At 48.8% G+C, this 16,043-nt stretch overlaps 9 protein-coding genes across 9 annotated transcripts; 4 read left to right on the forward strand and 5 right to left on the reverse strand.

Annotated features, from left to right (window-relative positions):
* Nucleotides 1-697: 697 nt before the first annotated feature.
* BT62DRAFT_861781 (uncharacterized protein) lies at nucleotides 698-1,132 on the reverse strand (the record flags this gene model as incomplete). Its single annotated transcript, XM_043182500.1, has 1 exon — nucleotides 698-1,132. A coding segment is annotated over one exon (435 nt), but the record flags the coding sequence as incomplete, so codon positions are not given.
* A 127-nt stretch (nucleotides 1,133-1,259) lies between these two features.
* On the reverse strand, nucleotides 1,260-2,042 carry BT62DRAFT_925287 (uncharacterized protein). Its single transcript, XM_043184769.1, has 3 exons — nucleotides 1,520-2,042; nucleotides 1,421-1,474; nucleotides 1,260-1,359 (listed from the first exon to the last, which is right to left on the reverse strand). The coding sequence occupies exons 1-3, from the start codon at nucleotides 2,027-2,029 to the stop codon at nucleotides 1,351-1,353; spliced, it is 573 nt and encodes a 190-aa protein (XP_043046244.1). The 5' UTR covers nucleotides 2,030-2,042; the 3' UTR covers nucleotides 1,260-1,350.
* Nucleotides 2,043-2,928: 886 nt separating this feature from the next.
* On the forward strand, nucleotides 2,929-5,679 carry BT62DRAFT_879139 (glycoside hydrolase; the record flags this gene model as incomplete). The annotated part of the gene is made up of 8 exons (XM_043182580.1): nucleotides 2,929-3,106; nucleotides 3,162-3,359; nucleotides 3,409-3,494; nucleotides 3,544-3,616; nucleotides 3,663-3,992; nucleotides 4,041-5,344; nucleotides 5,397-5,486; nucleotides 5,542-5,679. The coding sequence occupies 8 exons, from the start codon at nucleotides 2,929-2,931 to the stop codon at nucleotides 5,677-5,679; spliced, it is 2,397 nt and encodes a 798-aa protein (XP_043046245.1).
* BT62DRAFT_925288 (uncharacterized protein) lies at nucleotides 5,585-6,840 on the reverse strand. The gene has a single exon (XM_043184770.1). It carries the CDS (start codon nucleotides 6,824-6,826, stop codon nucleotides 5,804-5,806), a length of 1,023 nt encoding a protein of 340 aa, XP_043046246.1. The 5' UTR covers nucleotides 6,827-6,840; the 3' UTR covers nucleotides 5,585-5,803.
* On the forward strand, nucleotides 6,781-8,633 carry BT62DRAFT_925289 (uncharacterized protein). Its single transcript, XM_043184771.1, has 3 exons — nucleotides 6,781-6,888; nucleotides 6,938-7,521; nucleotides 7,572-8,633. The coding sequence occupies exons 1-3, from the start codon at nucleotides 6,875-6,877 to the stop codon at nucleotides 8,150-8,152; spliced, it is 1,179 nt and encodes a 392-aa protein (XP_043046247.1). The 5' UTR covers nucleotides 6,781-6,874; the 3' UTR covers nucleotides 8,153-8,633.
* BT62DRAFT_24849 (uncharacterized protein) lies at nucleotides 8,415-9,505 on the reverse strand. The gene is made up of 2 exons (XM_043180225.1): nucleotides 9,066-9,505; nucleotides 8,415-9,012 (listed from the first exon to the last, which is right to left on the reverse strand). The coding sequence occupies exons 1-2, from the start codon at nucleotides 9,409-9,411 to the stop codon at nucleotides 8,678-8,680; spliced, it is 681 nt and encodes a 226-aa protein (XP_043046248.1). The 5' UTR covers nucleotides 9,412-9,505; the 3' UTR covers nucleotides 8,415-8,677.
* Nucleotides 9,506-10,559: 1,054 nt separating this feature from the next.
* On the forward strand, nucleotides 10,560-12,943 carry BT62DRAFT_1070475 (uncharacterized protein; the record flags this gene model as incomplete). Its single annotated transcript, XM_043178662.1, has 8 exons — nucleotides 10,560-10,665; nucleotides 10,743-10,976; nucleotides 11,029-11,855; nucleotides 11,906-12,100; nucleotides 12,150-12,204; nucleotides 12,251-12,408; nucleotides 12,463-12,670; nucleotides 12,720-12,943. The coding sequence occupies 8 exons, from the start codon at nucleotides 10,560-10,562 to the stop codon at nucleotides 12,941-12,943; spliced, it is 2,007 nt and encodes a 668-aa protein (XP_043046249.1).
* A 450-nt stretch (nucleotides 12,944-13,393) lies between these two features.
* Nucleotides 13,394-14,550, forward strand: BT62DRAFT_1070476 (uncharacterized protein). Its single transcript, XM_043178663.1, has 5 exons — nucleotides 13,394-13,640; nucleotides 13,694-13,765; nucleotides 13,821-13,988; nucleotides 14,051-14,176; nucleotides 14,229-14,550. Exons 1-5 carry the CDS (start codon nucleotides 13,592-13,594, stop codon nucleotides 14,474-14,476), a joined length of 663 nt encoding a protein of 220 aa, XP_043046250.1. The 5' UTR covers nucleotides 13,394-13,591; the 3' UTR covers nucleotides 14,477-14,550.
* A 23-nt stretch (nucleotides 14,551-14,573) lies between these two features.
* On the reverse strand, nucleotides 14,574-15,983 carry BT62DRAFT_1070477 (P-loop containing nucleoside triphosphate hydrolase protein; the record flags this gene model as incomplete). Its single annotated transcript, XM_043178664.1, has 1 exon — nucleotides 14,574-15,983. One exon carries the CDS (start codon nucleotides 15,981-15,983, stop codon nucleotides 14,574-14,576), a length of 1,410 nt encoding a protein of 469 aa, XP_043046251.1.
* Nucleotides 15,984-16,043: the final 60 nt, after the last annotated feature.

Here is a 16,043-nt window from a genome sequence, read left to right on the forward strand (position 1 = left end):
CGTAGTCGCCATCCGAGGCAGTCGCGTGAAAGATCCGGGTCGTTGTATATGTTGATGAAGACGTATCTTTTTTCTCCGCATGATATGTCCAGTATCTGTATGTCTCGGTGAGATATGATATCTGATCGGACGTTCACCTTGAATTTCCCCCCCTTCTTGATGTATGACATAACTCTTGGTGGGGGGTCGTTTCTTCCCAACGATGGGCATGGTAGTAGTGGCGTCCAGTCAGGGTGGCCAACCGGCCCTTGCACTGTTCCATTGGCGTCAGCTCCGATTCTTCCCCAGTTGGGTTCTTGTACTAAGAATATGTCGTAGTCGTTGATGTGTCTGTTGAGAATTGTGTGAATAGTCTCCTTTTTCTTGTTAGCATTTAATTGAAAAAACCGTATTCGGTGTGCATTCGGGAGTCTCTGTTGTCTGTCTTGGCTCATTGTGAATTTCCGTTTGTGGTCTCGCTGTGTTCGGTCTCATCTGTGGTGATTTCCATGCTTGTCGCTGCGACTCCTGGGATATGGATTTGGGTGGCGAGAGCCTGGAAGATGTTGGTGCCTGATGTGGCGGGGGGGGCTGTCGACATTGGGTTGTTCTCGTCAGATGGTTTTTTCCTGCTTCTCCTACCTTTAGCTGTCTTCCATTCATCGTTTACCCCCTTTTTAGAGGGGCGTGTATTGGTACGAATTTCTCCTAGTTTTAAGAGGCGTTCGGGGCACCGTCTTGCATCTGCAGTGTGTGCATCATCTCGTCCCTCTTTCCCCATGCAGTTAGCACATCGTACTATATGGTCGCAGTCTGTCTGTAGTTCGTCGGGGTAGCAGTTGGCAGCCTCTGCTTCTATTTTGCATCCGTCGCAGTGTTCGTTATGTTTCTCTTCGGGGTGTTTCCCTCCACACCGGCGGCATCGTGTTTCGTTCTGGCAGTTGTTCTTCATGTGACCAAAGCTTTGGCAGTTCTGGCAGCGTGGCAGGGGTTTTCTGTCTGCAAATGGCTTCACTGCTATAGACCGTCCATAGGCTGCGAGATACTTAGCTTTGTGGGTCAGATAGTTGTATGCCTCCTCATCTGAGGTGGCAATTTTAACAGAGGAATATGCTTGCTGCCGTAGTTCGCTTTCTGGGCGCACCCATGTTGGCTTGAGTTCAAGAGACAGGTTCTGGAAAATGGGATTGTTAGCTTTCAGTTCCTCTAAGATTTCATCCGGAGAGTAGATGTGGGTTTCAGCTCCAGGCATGACAAAGTCGTATGCTCCTGTTCGGACACCATGTAGCAGCAGTTTCCCCCATTTGGCAGTTGTCTGCACAATGCATTCCTTTCCTCGGGTGAGGATTGGAGCAATGCGGTCACTAAATCTTAGTAGATCTGTTGCATTCTGGTCAGTGCGGAGTGTTAAGATGATATTGTCATTTGCATTCCACTTCACCGTGGTTACACAGATGTGTTTCGAGTCGTCGTGTTTTGCAAGTTCCAAGTTTACCTCTTTCACTAAGGTGAGTGCATCTTTTCGCTCTAGTGGATGTACCTTCTCCCCTGGGAACTGGAATACTAGTCTCGAGTGGTGGTTCGGGTCCATGGGGTTCACTGTGGGTGGCTTTTGTGTCGGGTTTTTGCCTTTGTCATTTTTTGTTATGCTAGCGTAAGTTTGGGTCGCATTTGGGGCACCTTGCCGTTTTGGGGTGGCTGGTGAGTTTGCCAGTAGCTGATGGCCTAGATCTCTGATCTCCATTGCAGTCGTTGTTTTCATGTCTGCCATGGCTCGTTCAAGTCGTTCTGCAATCTTCTGTGTTGTTTCTAGAGCCTTCACCATCTTCTCTGGTTGGTAGTTCGGTTCCCCTGTCAATAGGTTCAGTAGTTGTCGGGTTTTCTCGATAGTCGTCCTTGGGATGTCCTGGTGGTCAGTCTTAAGTCGGTGTGCACATCCCAGAGCTTCGTCTATGGCTCTCTCGAGTGCTTGTGGTCCCTCTAGGCTCTGTATGCTGTTCCAGCTGTTATTGGGAATGTACTGTATTGTGTCGTCGTGGTCACCGAGCATCTGGTCGTCGTCGTCCTCCTCCAGGTCTTCATCAATTGATTCTATTGTTATGGTCTCCACGGGTTCCGGGCGGCCCGAGAACACGTCCTCGGTTGTGTCCGATCCCAACAGGGTCACGTGGTGTTGGTTTTCGATGTGGCCACGGGTGTTCGGATTCGGGGTGGGGGATCTATTTCTATCATCAGTGGTGCTTCTTCCTTGACGTGCGGTGTTAGATGGGTATGGGGCGGTACCGTGTTGGCGCCTACTTCCGGGATCCTTCTGGATCCCACGAGCTCTCTGTCCGGCTGTTGAATCGAGGCTGCCCTTTTTCTTGGTTGGGCTGAGGAATTTCGGGATGGAAGGGATTAGTTTTCTGTGTTTTTGGGGGGTTTTAGATGGTGATTGGGGGTTGCTTTCGCTCATTTTGTGCCTACTTCGACCTCTATGTTCGCCTATCCGGCTTTCGTCCGCCTCTAATGGCGTGGGAAATCCGGTGGTGATGGCAATCGGACTCACATTGCCTGTCAGCTGTTGATTCTCGAGATCCTTACCAGTTACAAAGCTTAACATCGTTAAAGATATCCTGTGCGCAAACATGAAAATTAAGTGATCTAGCTCTGTGGTGAAGACTCGGGCGTTAAAGAGTGTCAGGAAGCCTGAAGTATATGAAGAAAAAAGAAAATTAGGTGGAACATGGTCGCGAACACCGGATCGTATGTGCCGGAGCATGGCTTCCACACACGTGATCTAACGTCCACGTTCGCGTAGTACTACTTACGCTGCGTACTACGCTTGCTCTCAACTACAATATACCGGAAACACAGCTCATTGAATATTGACTTGAAGGAACGAAAAAGTACGTTGCTTACTGTTGACTAGTCAACTTCTTCACCATCCACACGTACAGCTGCTGCGAAATGCACATACCATGGCTCCTGCCGCTCTTCGCAGTCCTTGTCGTCGCTTCGGACGACAATGATACTCTCTGGGGTGCCTACAGACCTAATCTCTACTTTGGAATGCGCCCACAAATACCACAAAGCCTTATGACTGGTCTTATATGGTTCGGTGCTCACGACTATCAGTCCGTCTCCCGTGCGTCTCGTCTTGGCCATTTCCTCTGCATCTCATTGACATCCAAATCCTGCAGGGCCACGTCATGCATGTTCTCAGGATGACCAACTACGTTCCTATACGTGGAATGTCTACGACCCTCGCCAAGGCGGTGTACAAACCATTGAAGACACTCTGAACAACGTCCGAATTACAACAGAGTTCATCAAGGTTAGTGGTGGCCAAAACGGCGGCAGCTGGGCTGCTCGTGTAAAAGGAGAACCCCTTAATCCTTGTAAGTGCGTACTGTCCTCTTTCATTCTTCATGTTCTCAAGTTCGACAGCCGCAATGTCACGCCCTTCCCTCATTTGGTATCTTGGATTGGAGGGTCTAGGAGGCCTAGATATGGACACCGACGAGGAGGAAGATGTCGGTCTTCACCTCACTTTATCCACGTGCATGCACTTATACCATTCAGGGATTGGATGGCGAAGTCAAATTCTCTGGATCGACACCCGAGTTGGACGAGTTCACAATCCGCATAGTTGACCGTAAATCTCTACCATTCACTCACTTATTGTGTTAACAGCTCACCAGATCCCGACAATTCGTACATCACAGAGGGTCCCCATGCGTCCGCGTTCTCTGCTCGCGCCGGAAAGACCCATTACTTAGGACAGCCCATACCTACAGGACATATCTGGCAAGCGCGCGATTCTATCTTACAAGCCATGATCAAGCGTGCCCAAGATGTTATTGCACCTTATGCAGACCCAGCGGTTGGACTTCCCGATCCCTCCTTCATTCTTCAGCTCCCCGATGAGGTGTACAGTGGCTCCAACCTTTACGCGATCCAGAAAACATTTAAAGGGCCCTTCCAATTCGATGTATTTTTTGACAGCGCATCTCTGACCCAAAAGCTTACTTGTGTGTTCTCTCCCCTTTGACCCATCTAAAATATTGACACGCATGTAGCCGCCGTTCTTGACCAAGGCATTCCCTCGTTAACCAAGTCGTACGTTTCACGCTTCTCTCGAATCTTCCCCATCCCTTCCTCATATCCATCCACTTCTGAACTGGAGTCCTTTTCACAAGCTATCACTGCCAACTTGATGGGGGGTGTTGGATATTTCCATGGCACCTCCATCATCGACAAATCTTTCTCTTTTGAATGGGATGAAGATGATGAAAGCTCTGATGACGATGTCCCTCCGGAACAGCGTGGTCCCCAACTTTCTGAACCCAAATCCCTTCTCACTGCTACGCCCAGTCGGAGTTTCTTCCCCCGTGGATTCTATTGGGATGAAGGCTTCCATCTATTACATATTGGACAATGGGATGACGCATTAGCATTAGAAATACTCAAGAGTTGGATCAATCTGATCGACGAGGATGGCTGGGTGGGAAGAGAACAGATTCTCGGCGAGGAGGCCAGAAGCAAAGTACCACCTGAATTCCAAACACAATACCCAAAGTATGCTAATCCGCCTACACTTACAATGGCTATCACTGCCTATATTAGCCGCGTCAAAGCCGCTGATTCTGGTCCGTCTCTCGCTGATCTGGGTATGGGCACGCAGCAGACACCACTTGACGTCCAAGGAAGCGATACTCCTGAGGCTCGTACACCCACTTTCGCCCTGCCGTTCCTCAAATCAATCTACCTACCTCTCCGACGGCACTATGACTGGTTCCGACGCACACAGCGTGGACTTATTAAACCATATGCTAGGCGGGCCCGTTCGCGAACTGAGGCGTACCGATGGAGGGGGCGCAACCTTAACCACGTTTTAACGTCGGGAATGGATGATTATCCCCGTAGTACGCCTCATGCTGGCGAGCTTCACCTGGATCTCATTTCATGGATGGGTTTCTTCACACGTACAATGAAAGAGATTGCGGATTTCGTTGGCGAGACGGATGACGCCTTATCGTTTGGTGAGATCTACGAGAACATTGTGGGAAACATTGATGATCTGCACTGGGATGAGGAAGAAGGGATGTACTGTGACGCGTCTGTAGATGACGAAGACGAATCAATGCCCGTTTGTCACAGGGGATATCTGTCACTATTCCCATTCTTGCTGGAACTCGTACCTGTGGACTCTCCCCATCTTGGAAAGATTCTCGATCTCGTTCGGGATCCTGAGCATTTATGGTCTCCTTACGGTCTCCGGAGCTTGTCTGCTAGCCATCCGGAATTTGGACAAGGAGAAAATTACTGGAAGGGACCAATTTGGGTACAAATGAATTTCCTGGCCTTGAGAGCTTTGCATCAGGTGGGCCAATGCTTATTTTCTCAGCTTTCTTTACTGATGTTCAAAATAACAGACGTATGCAGCACAGGAAGGTCCGTTCCAGGCACGAGCACAAGAAATATATGACGAGCTTAGGCGAAACGTGGTGGATAACGTTTTCAAGGTCTGCTGTTACATGTCCTGACAGAGAGGAGCTGACATTTTAGTGACTTTTTTAGGAGTACCAACGCACAGGATATGTGTGGGAGCAGTATGATGCTTTGACAGGTGAGGGAAGGCGGAGTCATCCGTTCACTGGTTGGACATCCTTGGTGACATTAAGTAAGTCACAACTTGACTTCAAAAAAAGAATGTAGCTAACGGATTGCGTGCCAGTTCTGTCTGAAAAGTACTAATAGTAGGAATAATGGCATGTATGTAACAAGTCATGAACTTAAATCATACATAAGAAAGCGAAAAGAAATGCAAGGATAATCTATATCAAAATCGGCTGGGGTCAAAGGATAGGTCGTCAAAATGTAGCGAATCTAATTGCATCTCGATGCTGGTATCAGCGTCAAGCATTGGGGAAGGCGCTGGTGGCGGCTGATAGATTTGCGGCACCAACACACTTTCCTTCACCCTACTTTTTGCACTGCTCTTCTCCCTCCGGAAGGATGGGAATCTGTGCAAGCTGAATATGGAGGTAATCTTCATGGGCTCAGTATCAACTGGGGTGTCTGGTCCAGACGACGAAGATGAGGATGAATCTGAAGTGCGGGACATGGAAGGCAGACTGGGGGAAGAGGAAGAAAAAATTTTCAGCATGCTGAAGTGTCGGGTCATATATGAACGGGTTGTCGGTGAAGGTGACGGTGCCCGGAGATCAACATCCTCCTTTTCCTCATCATCTGGATGAGGGAACTTGTTGTATAATGACGAATTGCTCTGCCGCACACGCAGGGGAGGGGGGAGCACCGGTTGAGCCTTGGGACGTATTAAAGCCTTGACTGCTTTGAAGAAGGACGTGGTGGACCGTTTCTGCTGGGGCAGCTCGGAAGACGACAGAGGTGAGGCTGGGCTGCACGAATGGTGACGGCTGACACGGATGACTTGGTATATCTCTGAGTCGTCTGCAGGGTCATTATCAACGAGAATGTCGATATCAAGGTCATCAAGGAGGAACTCGGCAGTGTTATGGGAGGGGGGAAGACGGTGGAGAGCATCGGCCAGGATGTTAGAGTCATGGTCGACGGGATCATCGGGGTCGTAACAGCAAAAGGGCTCTTCCTGGTCTTCCTCTGGAGGAAAGACGACGACATTAGGGCGCATCATGGCGGGCGACGACGGCGGGGCGGGCGGGAAACGAGCGGCGGACATAGAGAATGGCGGGATTGGCATCAAAGCCTTGCTGGCCTGGAAGCTAATAGTAATAGTAAAGAAAAGCGTGAACTCACCAATCACGTGCGCGCTATGCTTCTCTTTCGACCGGTATCGCGCTTTTCCCACCTCCGTCCATTCCATTCCTTCCAGCCATTTCATCGTCCCGTCATCGTGCTCAACGACGAGCAGATGGCTCGTGCTCTGTATGTTCTTGCTAGATGTCTGCCTTCTCTTCACCTAAAGATCTTTCAGCTCAGTAACCTTCTTGGGCACTTCCAGCGGCGGAGGTCCTTCTCCAACTCGCAACTGCTCGTCTCTCGTCGCCAGCGTCTGCAATAACGGTAGCCTTTGGATGGTCGACTGCGCTGAAGGAACATTGCGTCAGTTCTACAACCAGCCAGCCACCTACGACGACGTCCAGCACCTTAAGGTTACCCGCGTCAACAAGATCTTCATCACCCATATGCATGCTGACCATGTCATGGGAATCATCACCTTCTTGCGAAATGTGCTCTATCCTGTACCTCTGCCGACAGCACAGTCTCAGCATCATCCAAAGTCGGATCCTACAGTTGAAATATATGGTCCAGCAGGGATACGAAAGTTTGTCCGCCTGAACATGAAAATGACTCTCAGTCGGTCCAGCGACAAGTATGTCGTCCATGAACTGGTCACCCCAGAAGACACAGTGACTCCTTGTACAACAGAGGACTTGCACACCAGTGAGGCTCCCGGTCGTGACATAGTAGCCGAAGACGGCTTTTGGCCGGAGATTACCAAAGGGTCTGGCTTTTATGGCGATATCTGTGTTGATGCGGGGCCTATCGCTCATCGAGGTGCGACACACAAATCAAACATAAGAAATCGCCACTCACCTGTCTTTCAGATCCATGTCTTGGCTTCATCTTTCGGGAATCTGTCAGTCCGCACCGCAAGATAGTCATCCTCGGCGACACTTACGATCCAACGTCCCTTGTTCCACTCATAAACCAGTTTTCCTCGTCTCCAACATCACTCCTGGTTCATGAATCTACTGATGCCCATATTGACCCCCACATAGACGTCAAAGCGAAGCGCTCCAAAGAAACCGTCTCGAGCACCGCTCTGGCCCGTGGTCACTCAACGCCCGACCTTGCTGGCGCATTTGCGCGCACCATTGATGCTCAGAAGCTGGTCCTCAATCATATCGGAAGTCGGTTCCCAGCGGCCAGTGGAGGAGGCTTCAAGGCGGACGTTATCAGGGAGATCGAGCGCCAGGCGAATGTAGCTTGGGGAAAGGGTACTGCGCGCGCTGCGTGGGATTACATGCGTGTCGTTGTCCCTGCTCCCGAAGCCGAACAGGAGGAAGTATATGGATTGAGTTCAAGAGCAACTTTGAATCATCACGGTGATGTTCAACATGCGGATGGCATCTATCCTAGGAGATCACAAAACCATAATCCTAGGAAACGATATGCCTGGTCATAACAGCCCTGACTGCAATTTCATATCCCTCATCTGCGATTGCGCAGCCTGGCAATTGACACTGGGAACTCCTGGGTGCATTTTTAATGTTCCTATGCCCATCCCACACCGTATTTCGATGCTGGAGACATTCAGATGTCATAATGTGGACGTGGCGAGCCTCGAATCCACTTTTGTTTGAAGATTATCCATCTCTATGGAATCCTCGGGGTTAATCTGCTCTCCTCGCTTTTTTCTCCTTCGCAACTACCTCAGTAGTATTTACAGCGGACCACTGACCTGCATTGGGAGTCTGTCCATCGTCAGGTCTATCGGTATAAAGGTCCAAAAAGTACTGAAGCATTAAAGGAGGATATGACCAAAAGATGGTGTGGAAAGACTGAGCAAGGAATTCAGGTAGATAACTTATCAAGCACCTCTAGCAACTATTTCCAACTCATCTTGACCATAAATCACTGCATGAACTCTCGTCGAAAGTGCCTTGTTCAGCCTCCTAGCATTTGGCATACCATCTGCCCGTGTGTGGACCTACGTCAAAAAGATTAATGATAAACTGGAAGGACTAGAGGAATTACTTACGACACAATCCTGGAGTAAAAGCTCGCCGGCGGTCGGATTCTCAGCATACTTCTGAAAAAGACTTGAGAATGTGGGATACTCGTCCACGATGTCTTGCGCGCCCGAAAATGTCACGCCAGGAATCTGGCGGAGCATCCAGTTCCAAATTTCCTTGTAGGTGTTTTCGGTTTCAACTTGCTTGAAATCCGCACAAAATGGGAGGTGCGACCGTTCGATCAGTTGCCGAAAAGTTTGGTCATATTCAAGGACTGTTGCAGATGCTACGCACTTGTATGACTTGATGCCTACAATTTGTGCGTGAGTCTTCTACAGCAGGAGACGAGATTAGTCCAATAACCTATATCAGCAGTGATGTTATATAACCGCTCAACAACCTCTTCGACGCTTTCAACAAAAACGTGATGCGTATGGCAAGTGATATTCAAACTTGCAAAAGCCTCGTAGGCGTCGTTGCGCTGTCCCTCCTCCAGATGCTCGACCATGATAAAAGTCTGATGGTGGCTCGAATTGCTGCCGTGGGCGTCGCGAAAATCCTTGACGATCTGTAACAACATCTTTGTGGGCACCAAATGCACCAAATTCGCGCCGGTGAGGTAGAGCAACGCCGTGGACTGCAAGACCTCGTACTCTTCACAAGGTATCCAATTTCTCGTTTCCGCGTTGCATCGCTTATTGGACCACATCCTCCACTGTATCGTGTGATAATCCCGAAGCAGCTGGTTTCCAAATAACAGTGTGCCGCCGAGTCCCCGAAGTCTCTCCTTGAGGGACGACAGGAGTTCCGCATGCGCGTACTGGAAAGATTCGGAAAGAAATGAGAGTCATGTTCTTCACCATTTGCCTTTTGCTGTGCTGGAGCTTATTAGCGTCTTTCATAGCAGCTGCTTCGACCTTCTCCTTTTTTTTCTGTTCCTTCGCGGCAAACTTAGCCGCTTTCTTAAGTTCACGCTCTCTTGCCTGTTGAGCCTTGCGCGTGCCCTTCTCCTGTTCTTCGTCCCGCTATTACCTGTTGAGTATCTACTCCGCAGTGAAGGGCGGGAGGGCTCACCCGCTCTTGGGACGTTCTACGCTTGCGTTTTGACTTAGTCTGAGCCTTGTTCGGGCTCGATGATGCAGACGCTAGAGGCATCTTGACTGCTTCAGTAATAGAAGGAAACGCGTGAATAAGATGGAGACAAACGCTAGTGGGTGACGATGACTGAGATTTGGTCTTTTTACTAGGAGACGCGTCGGCGTCGCTGCTTGTGCTCTGTGAGAACCTTCGCTTACGCAACTGGGAAAGAAGCTCTGGTGTTGGTAGATCGGAATCACTGTCGTCGTCGAGTGTAGTGGTACGAAAGGTGGGAGGGTCATCATCGTCGGTTAGCGTCAAATCTATGGCAACTGGCGAAGACAGGCGAGGCTGAGATGAAGAAAGAATTTGGCTTGAAGGGGGTAGATCATCATCAGAGTCGGTGTCGCTGAGCACTACAACTTCGCTGTCGAGAGTGAGCTGACTGCTTGATGGAAATGAACATTGGAAAGGGCGCTCGTAGTCGTCGTCGTCGTCATCATCAGAAATATCCCAGATATCAGGGTAGTTCGAGGACGCCATCTCTTGGACGGTGGATACGGTGAAACACGGTGCACGTGGTGGCTGTGCATAAACGCGCTCTACTAATTAATAAAATAATCTCAAAATAATCTCGTCCACCTTTCTCTCTGCGATACCTAATACCTCCGCGAAAGCACTATGTCAATCCATTATTTGCAGTATGGGTAGAAGAAAAACTGATTCAACTGAAAGAGAATACACCAGGTAACGTATAGTCCACGTTTGGTCGAGTATACTATGATTTTCACGCTAGACTCAAATCTTTGCTTTACGTACGGAAAGGCACTCAGAAGTATACGAGAGCATCTAGATCCTGTTGACATTCATTCGTCAGACAGCTCAAGTATGTCGGACCCAAAATCGTCGACTTTCTCAAGTAGAAAATGGAGCAGAATGTCGGCAGTAGCACTTAACTCCCAGCATTGGCGCCAAAAAAGCGTGACAGGCAGCCGAGCAAGAAGGCTGCCCAAAGGCGAGATGATGACAGTTCAATCGCTGGACCGTCGACGGGAAAACGATCCGAGAGCTCACGAGACCCCTCAGAATCTCGTCCCGGCAAGCGTCCTGCCTATCCAGACAGCGATTATTTCGACCTTCCCAGCGTACCATCACAGTTCTATATCCCTCACGATATCTTTCAGTTCTGTTACCTTGGTGTGTTGGCTTCAAAGTTTCCACTGCATCTATTTATTGACTTGCTACCGAGACAACTCTGACCGCCCTGTAAGCGATCGTAATGAAGCGCACGTTGGAGGATACTCTGTGCAAAATTCATATCGCTTGGGCTACAAAGTTCGATATCTAGTGGGGCGTGAATATGCCATGCAAGAACGGCTATATGATTCAAAGCCTTCGGGCGACGGGAAATCAGCTACCGCCTTTGTTGATATTGAAGACTCTGACTGTTTTGCCATATCGACTCTGCCGCTTGAGGAATTTGCGCAGCCGTCCCTTTCCGAACTGTTGTCAGCGGAGACTGCTGGACAACGTGGAATAACATATTCTCTTGATCTTAGCAGGCAGGGCCAGACGTCGTATTCCCGCGCGAACACATCGACAATCATTTCCACTACGAAAAGGCCGAAAGTTATCGAAGAGAAGCTCAATCCTCCCTACCAGGTGACAGCCTCCCGTTCCAGTCTGCAAAAGATTGGGCCATATTCTCAGCCTTCTGCACAAACATCCCCACCTAATCCCCCACCTATGATGGCGAGCAATGGTATTTCGTCAAGCCGCGTTACATCTACACTGCGTCATACACCTCCTAAGAGTATTCCACCAAATATCTTGGGTGTAAGCACGTCTCAGAGAGATGCAGGTCCGGGTAGGATCAGTGATTGTCCTGTAGCAATGGCGCGCTCCCACACCACGCCGGTATTGAATCCGACGGGAACTAGGACGCATAAGCGATCTCGACCGTCCCACGCCATTCCAAATCTTCCTCCTGCCCAAACCACCGACAACGCCTCCGGTGATCCAAGCAACTTCATTTCCTTTGATCCAATCATATTTGCAGCTCAGACTTACGAGATTGTTTTGATTATGGATACTCGGGAAATAAAGGATCAACAGATTATTTCAAGGTACAACTGGAGAAGGGGGGCATCAAAGTAGAGGTGCGCGTTCTGGTTCTAGCCGACGCCTGCTGGATTGCACGGCGGAAGTATCCAGCAGGCAACGAGATGGATGAGGTGGTTCTCGACGCCATCGTGGAACGGAAAACATTGAGAGACCTACACCAAAGTATCGTCAAAGATAAGCGGTTTCATAAGCAAAAGGTGATCTTTGCATCTTTCCGTGTTTCTGCCATCTCATCATTTTGTAAAGTTTCGTTTACACCAGTCTGGTATTACGCACGTATACTACCTCGTTGAGAATTACAGTGAGCAAATTACTTTTTCTCATTCATATTCGATGACATAATTCAGTGATGGATCACGCTCTCAAGGAATTTGAGCTTCAGATCAATACGGCGCTATCTTCAACGCAGATCGTTGATGGTTTCATGGTCAAAGAGACGCGCGATATACAGGACACAATCACCTGGTATGTTGGTGTACACGAGGGTCTAATAGACGTTTACATGGTTGGCGCTTTCTCCTGCTGTTCCGGACTTCGTCCCATCCATGACCTGTTTTAGGACAAAGACCTACACATCATTCCCTCAGCAGCTATTAGACGGCACAGCTACCTGGACATGCAAAAGATGCTCCGAGAACGGCATCACGATCGCGTGTATCTGACGACATTTACCCAGTTTCAATCTCTGAACTCCAAGAACGGGTTCAAGACTGAGCACTGTCTGGGCGAAGATGCTATTGAGCGTGCATGGTTTAAGTGCAGAAAAGGTGGGCGCTATCCTCAACAAATACCCTACCCCGACGAGTCTATATGTAGCATTTCGCGAGGCGGAAGATTTGCAACAGGCGATGCAACAGTACGAAGACAGCAATGGTGGTCCGCAAGTACCGAAAGGAAGGCGGAAGGCTAGGAGCAATGTACCTAAGGCGGAGCTGCTGCCGGCCGATATAAACCGAGAGTGTGGGAGACCCATTGGGGACGTCTTGAGTAAAAAGATTTACACGCTGTTGATGTCAGCGGATTATAGCTCTGCTGAGTGATCTTGGACTTTACTTGTCGTCGATTATCTTCATTTTTGGTAGGACTGGACGCCAGACCGAATTAAAATTCATATCTTGTACCCATTTCGTGGCTCTGAGAGATAACCTTCGTCACGCAAATCAGAGGTCGGATACCGTTCTGGGCTGCCTTTGAAGGTGCATCACGAATTATAAGTCTCCTTCCGTCGGAATCAAACTTTGTACTTGGTGGTACCTTGGCTCCGGTTTGAGCTACTGCTTGTCTGTCTTTAGGAAATTCATCATGTATTAGATGATGAGAAGTTCATCCTTGCAAGCGAATCCAGAATGACCTGCCGAAAATCGAAAGGTTGCAAACTTGCTATACAGACAGTCTCTTTCAAATTTCTTTGTTACAATGTTCTTTATTGACGGACGAAGATGTGGGGTTCCAAAAGTAGCAATATCTCGACTTATTCCCAGACTTATGGAGATGGACAAAGGCAACGTCGGGTTGTTAGCTAATGCCCGGTTCCCATTTTCCATTGATATAAAGGGCTCATTCATCCTTTGATCCCTTTCATCTACGAACGACTCGAATATTCCTCGCAGCTCTGGCCAGCTTGTTACGTTTCCTTGGACGCGATTTGCGGTCCAAAACACTCTTTCATCACCTTTCCCTTGTAAATCATGAGAACATTCATTGTATCCTACCGTGTTATTAAATTCGGGGTATATGGTCAGTGGCATTTTCTATCAACTCTCCCTGTATGCTAACTTCGTCCGTTCCAGTCCTCATCTGTATCGTGAATGTGGCCATGTTGGCTTTGTTGATGGCCTCACTTATTGTTGGGTCTATAGGATGTATGTCGTCTCCAAATTCAACAAAGTCTGGCTAATGAGTGAATCACTGCACTAGTGATAGAGGGTGTTGCGATTCTGTTAAACGGGCTTCCACCTGTCGTTACGATGTATACAATGTTATGGAGGTACCACAAATACGAGTGGTGGTCTAAAGATGAAATTGAAGAACTATCAAAGGTTCGCAGTATGGTGACATTTGGCGTCCTCTTTGTGATTACTTTAAGTGAGTCCTTCATTCAAACTTGCATTCCCCCTCTGGAATTCTGATGTACATTATAAATATAGCATCGTCGATTCTATATACTGTTCTCGAAGTACAGGGACAGCTGGTCGAAAGCTTTTCCGCGCTTTCGAACTCGAACTCGTTGGCCGTTGTTCTAGTTGTTCTGTCGTGGGTTTCACCACCAGCAGGTGCATTTCTCTCTTGTCTTTCTATATATCAAGGACTGATAGGAAAATATAGTTGTTATTGGCTTCGTTGTCGCGTACAAAGAAAACTTGCAGTCCCCACCTATCGTCCGACCTCCCCGAATGGTGGGCAGATTTTGTAATGATGATGCGAACATTTCTCGGACGCACTCCATGGTACTGGGTCACGTAACCACAGAGTACAAAATAGGAAGCTTCACTAGCTGGGATCCATCAAAGACTCATAGGATGGTCATACTAAGGGCACAACTAGAAACAAAATGTCAAATTCCAGAGCGATAGACCACTGTGACATTAGACTAGAGACTGGGATTATTTTTCTCATTCTTGCTTCTGTCACGTTGCTAAATGCATACATAAAGAACTTAAGTCAAATTGCCTATGGATCGGACGATGCATCAAGTCCGACAACAGAATTTAGCAGGTCATCGTTGGTGGGCTTCCACTCAAAAGCAGGTTCTCCTTCTATGTCACAATCGATATTGGTTACGGATTCAGATATATTCCCGTTTTCGATGCATCCGACATCTAAGGGCGAAATTTGAGTGCTCAATGGCAGTACTGAGGGTCCGGCGGTAGACAGTGAACGTTGCGAGACTTGAAGAGCAACAGTAGGCGTACGGTCATCATCCGGCAAGATCGATATACCGGCGGGGCCAACTATATAATCCAAGGACGCTGGTGAAGATACGGAACTGAAAATAATGCTCAGTCGTCGGATGAGGGTCGCTTGATCGGTTTCGGAGTGAGTTAGCGTTGAGGCACCTGTCGCACTCCAGTCATCAAGTTTTAGGCGCTTTTCCGCGAAAGAATCCTGTGGATACCTGCGTCGACTTGTGCGAGAGAGCTGGATACGAGCGTTGACTTGGTTTGCCCAAACCAGACCCAAACTAGCTTCTTTCCTATCTTCCCCGTGTATACTGTCAGCGCAGCTGAACCAGCGAGATTGATCACTGTACAAAATGTTGTCGTCGTTTGCCTCCACTGGCTCTGGATCAAACGCGTCTACCACCTCGTTGAGAACAACAACTGCAATGTTATATTTGCTGGAAAGAATATGAAGTAGAGAGGACACTTGAGCGATGTCCCTGGACCTCTGGACCAGCGTCTTTGTGGTAGTTTTGTCTGTGGTATGGAACAATTCACCAAGGGCGTCGATGACCAGGAGTTTCACAGGCTTCGTTGCAGAATCTGCGAGCTTTGAATCTACAAACTGGGGGAGTGTGATGGATAGGACATGGATTAACACGGGTATCGTAGGGCACGACATTGTGTGAACATCGTGGAGTCCACACAGCGAAGGAGAGAGTAACGGATGGGCATCCAAGATGTCGAGCAAACGCGCCGTTGGAAGCACCGAGGACGTCGTCAGATAGCAAGTTGAGCCCAGAAGGCCTCCAAGCCTCGACGGTATCTGCACCAGCAGGGAAAGTTGCAAGGCCAGTTGGGTTTTTCCAGCCGCACTGAGAAAAAATAAGACTTGCGTCCTGGATGAGGGATCGAAGACGACGAACCTTTCACCAACAACCTCCCATAGCATTCCTGTCCGTATCCCACCGCCTAGGGCACCGTCGAGGTGCTCATCTCCCGTCGTAAACTTCTCCTCGCCTTCATGCACAAGCTCCTTTAAGGATTGGATTCCACACAGATCCTCTTGAAACAGAATCTGGACGATTCTCTTGGCCTCCAAGGGTGAAATTCGGCACCTCCGAGCCAGTTCTTCAGGCGGAGCGAAAAGTACATCGTCGGGAGTCAGATAATTTCCTGCTCGGGCCGTTAGCATCAGCATCGTCGGTACCTGGTGGATCCTATACCTTTCTTAAGAGCAATCCGTTGTACGTCAAGAAGT

This window comes from Guyanagaster necrorhizus (genome assembly GCF_019112545.1).
Source record: "Guyanagaster necrorhizus MCA 3950 unplaced genomic scaffold BT62scaffold_1, whole genome shotgun sequence".
NCBI lineage: Eukaryota > Fungi > Basidiomycota > Agaricomycetes > Agaricales > Physalacriaceae > Guyanagaster > Guyanagaster necrorhizus.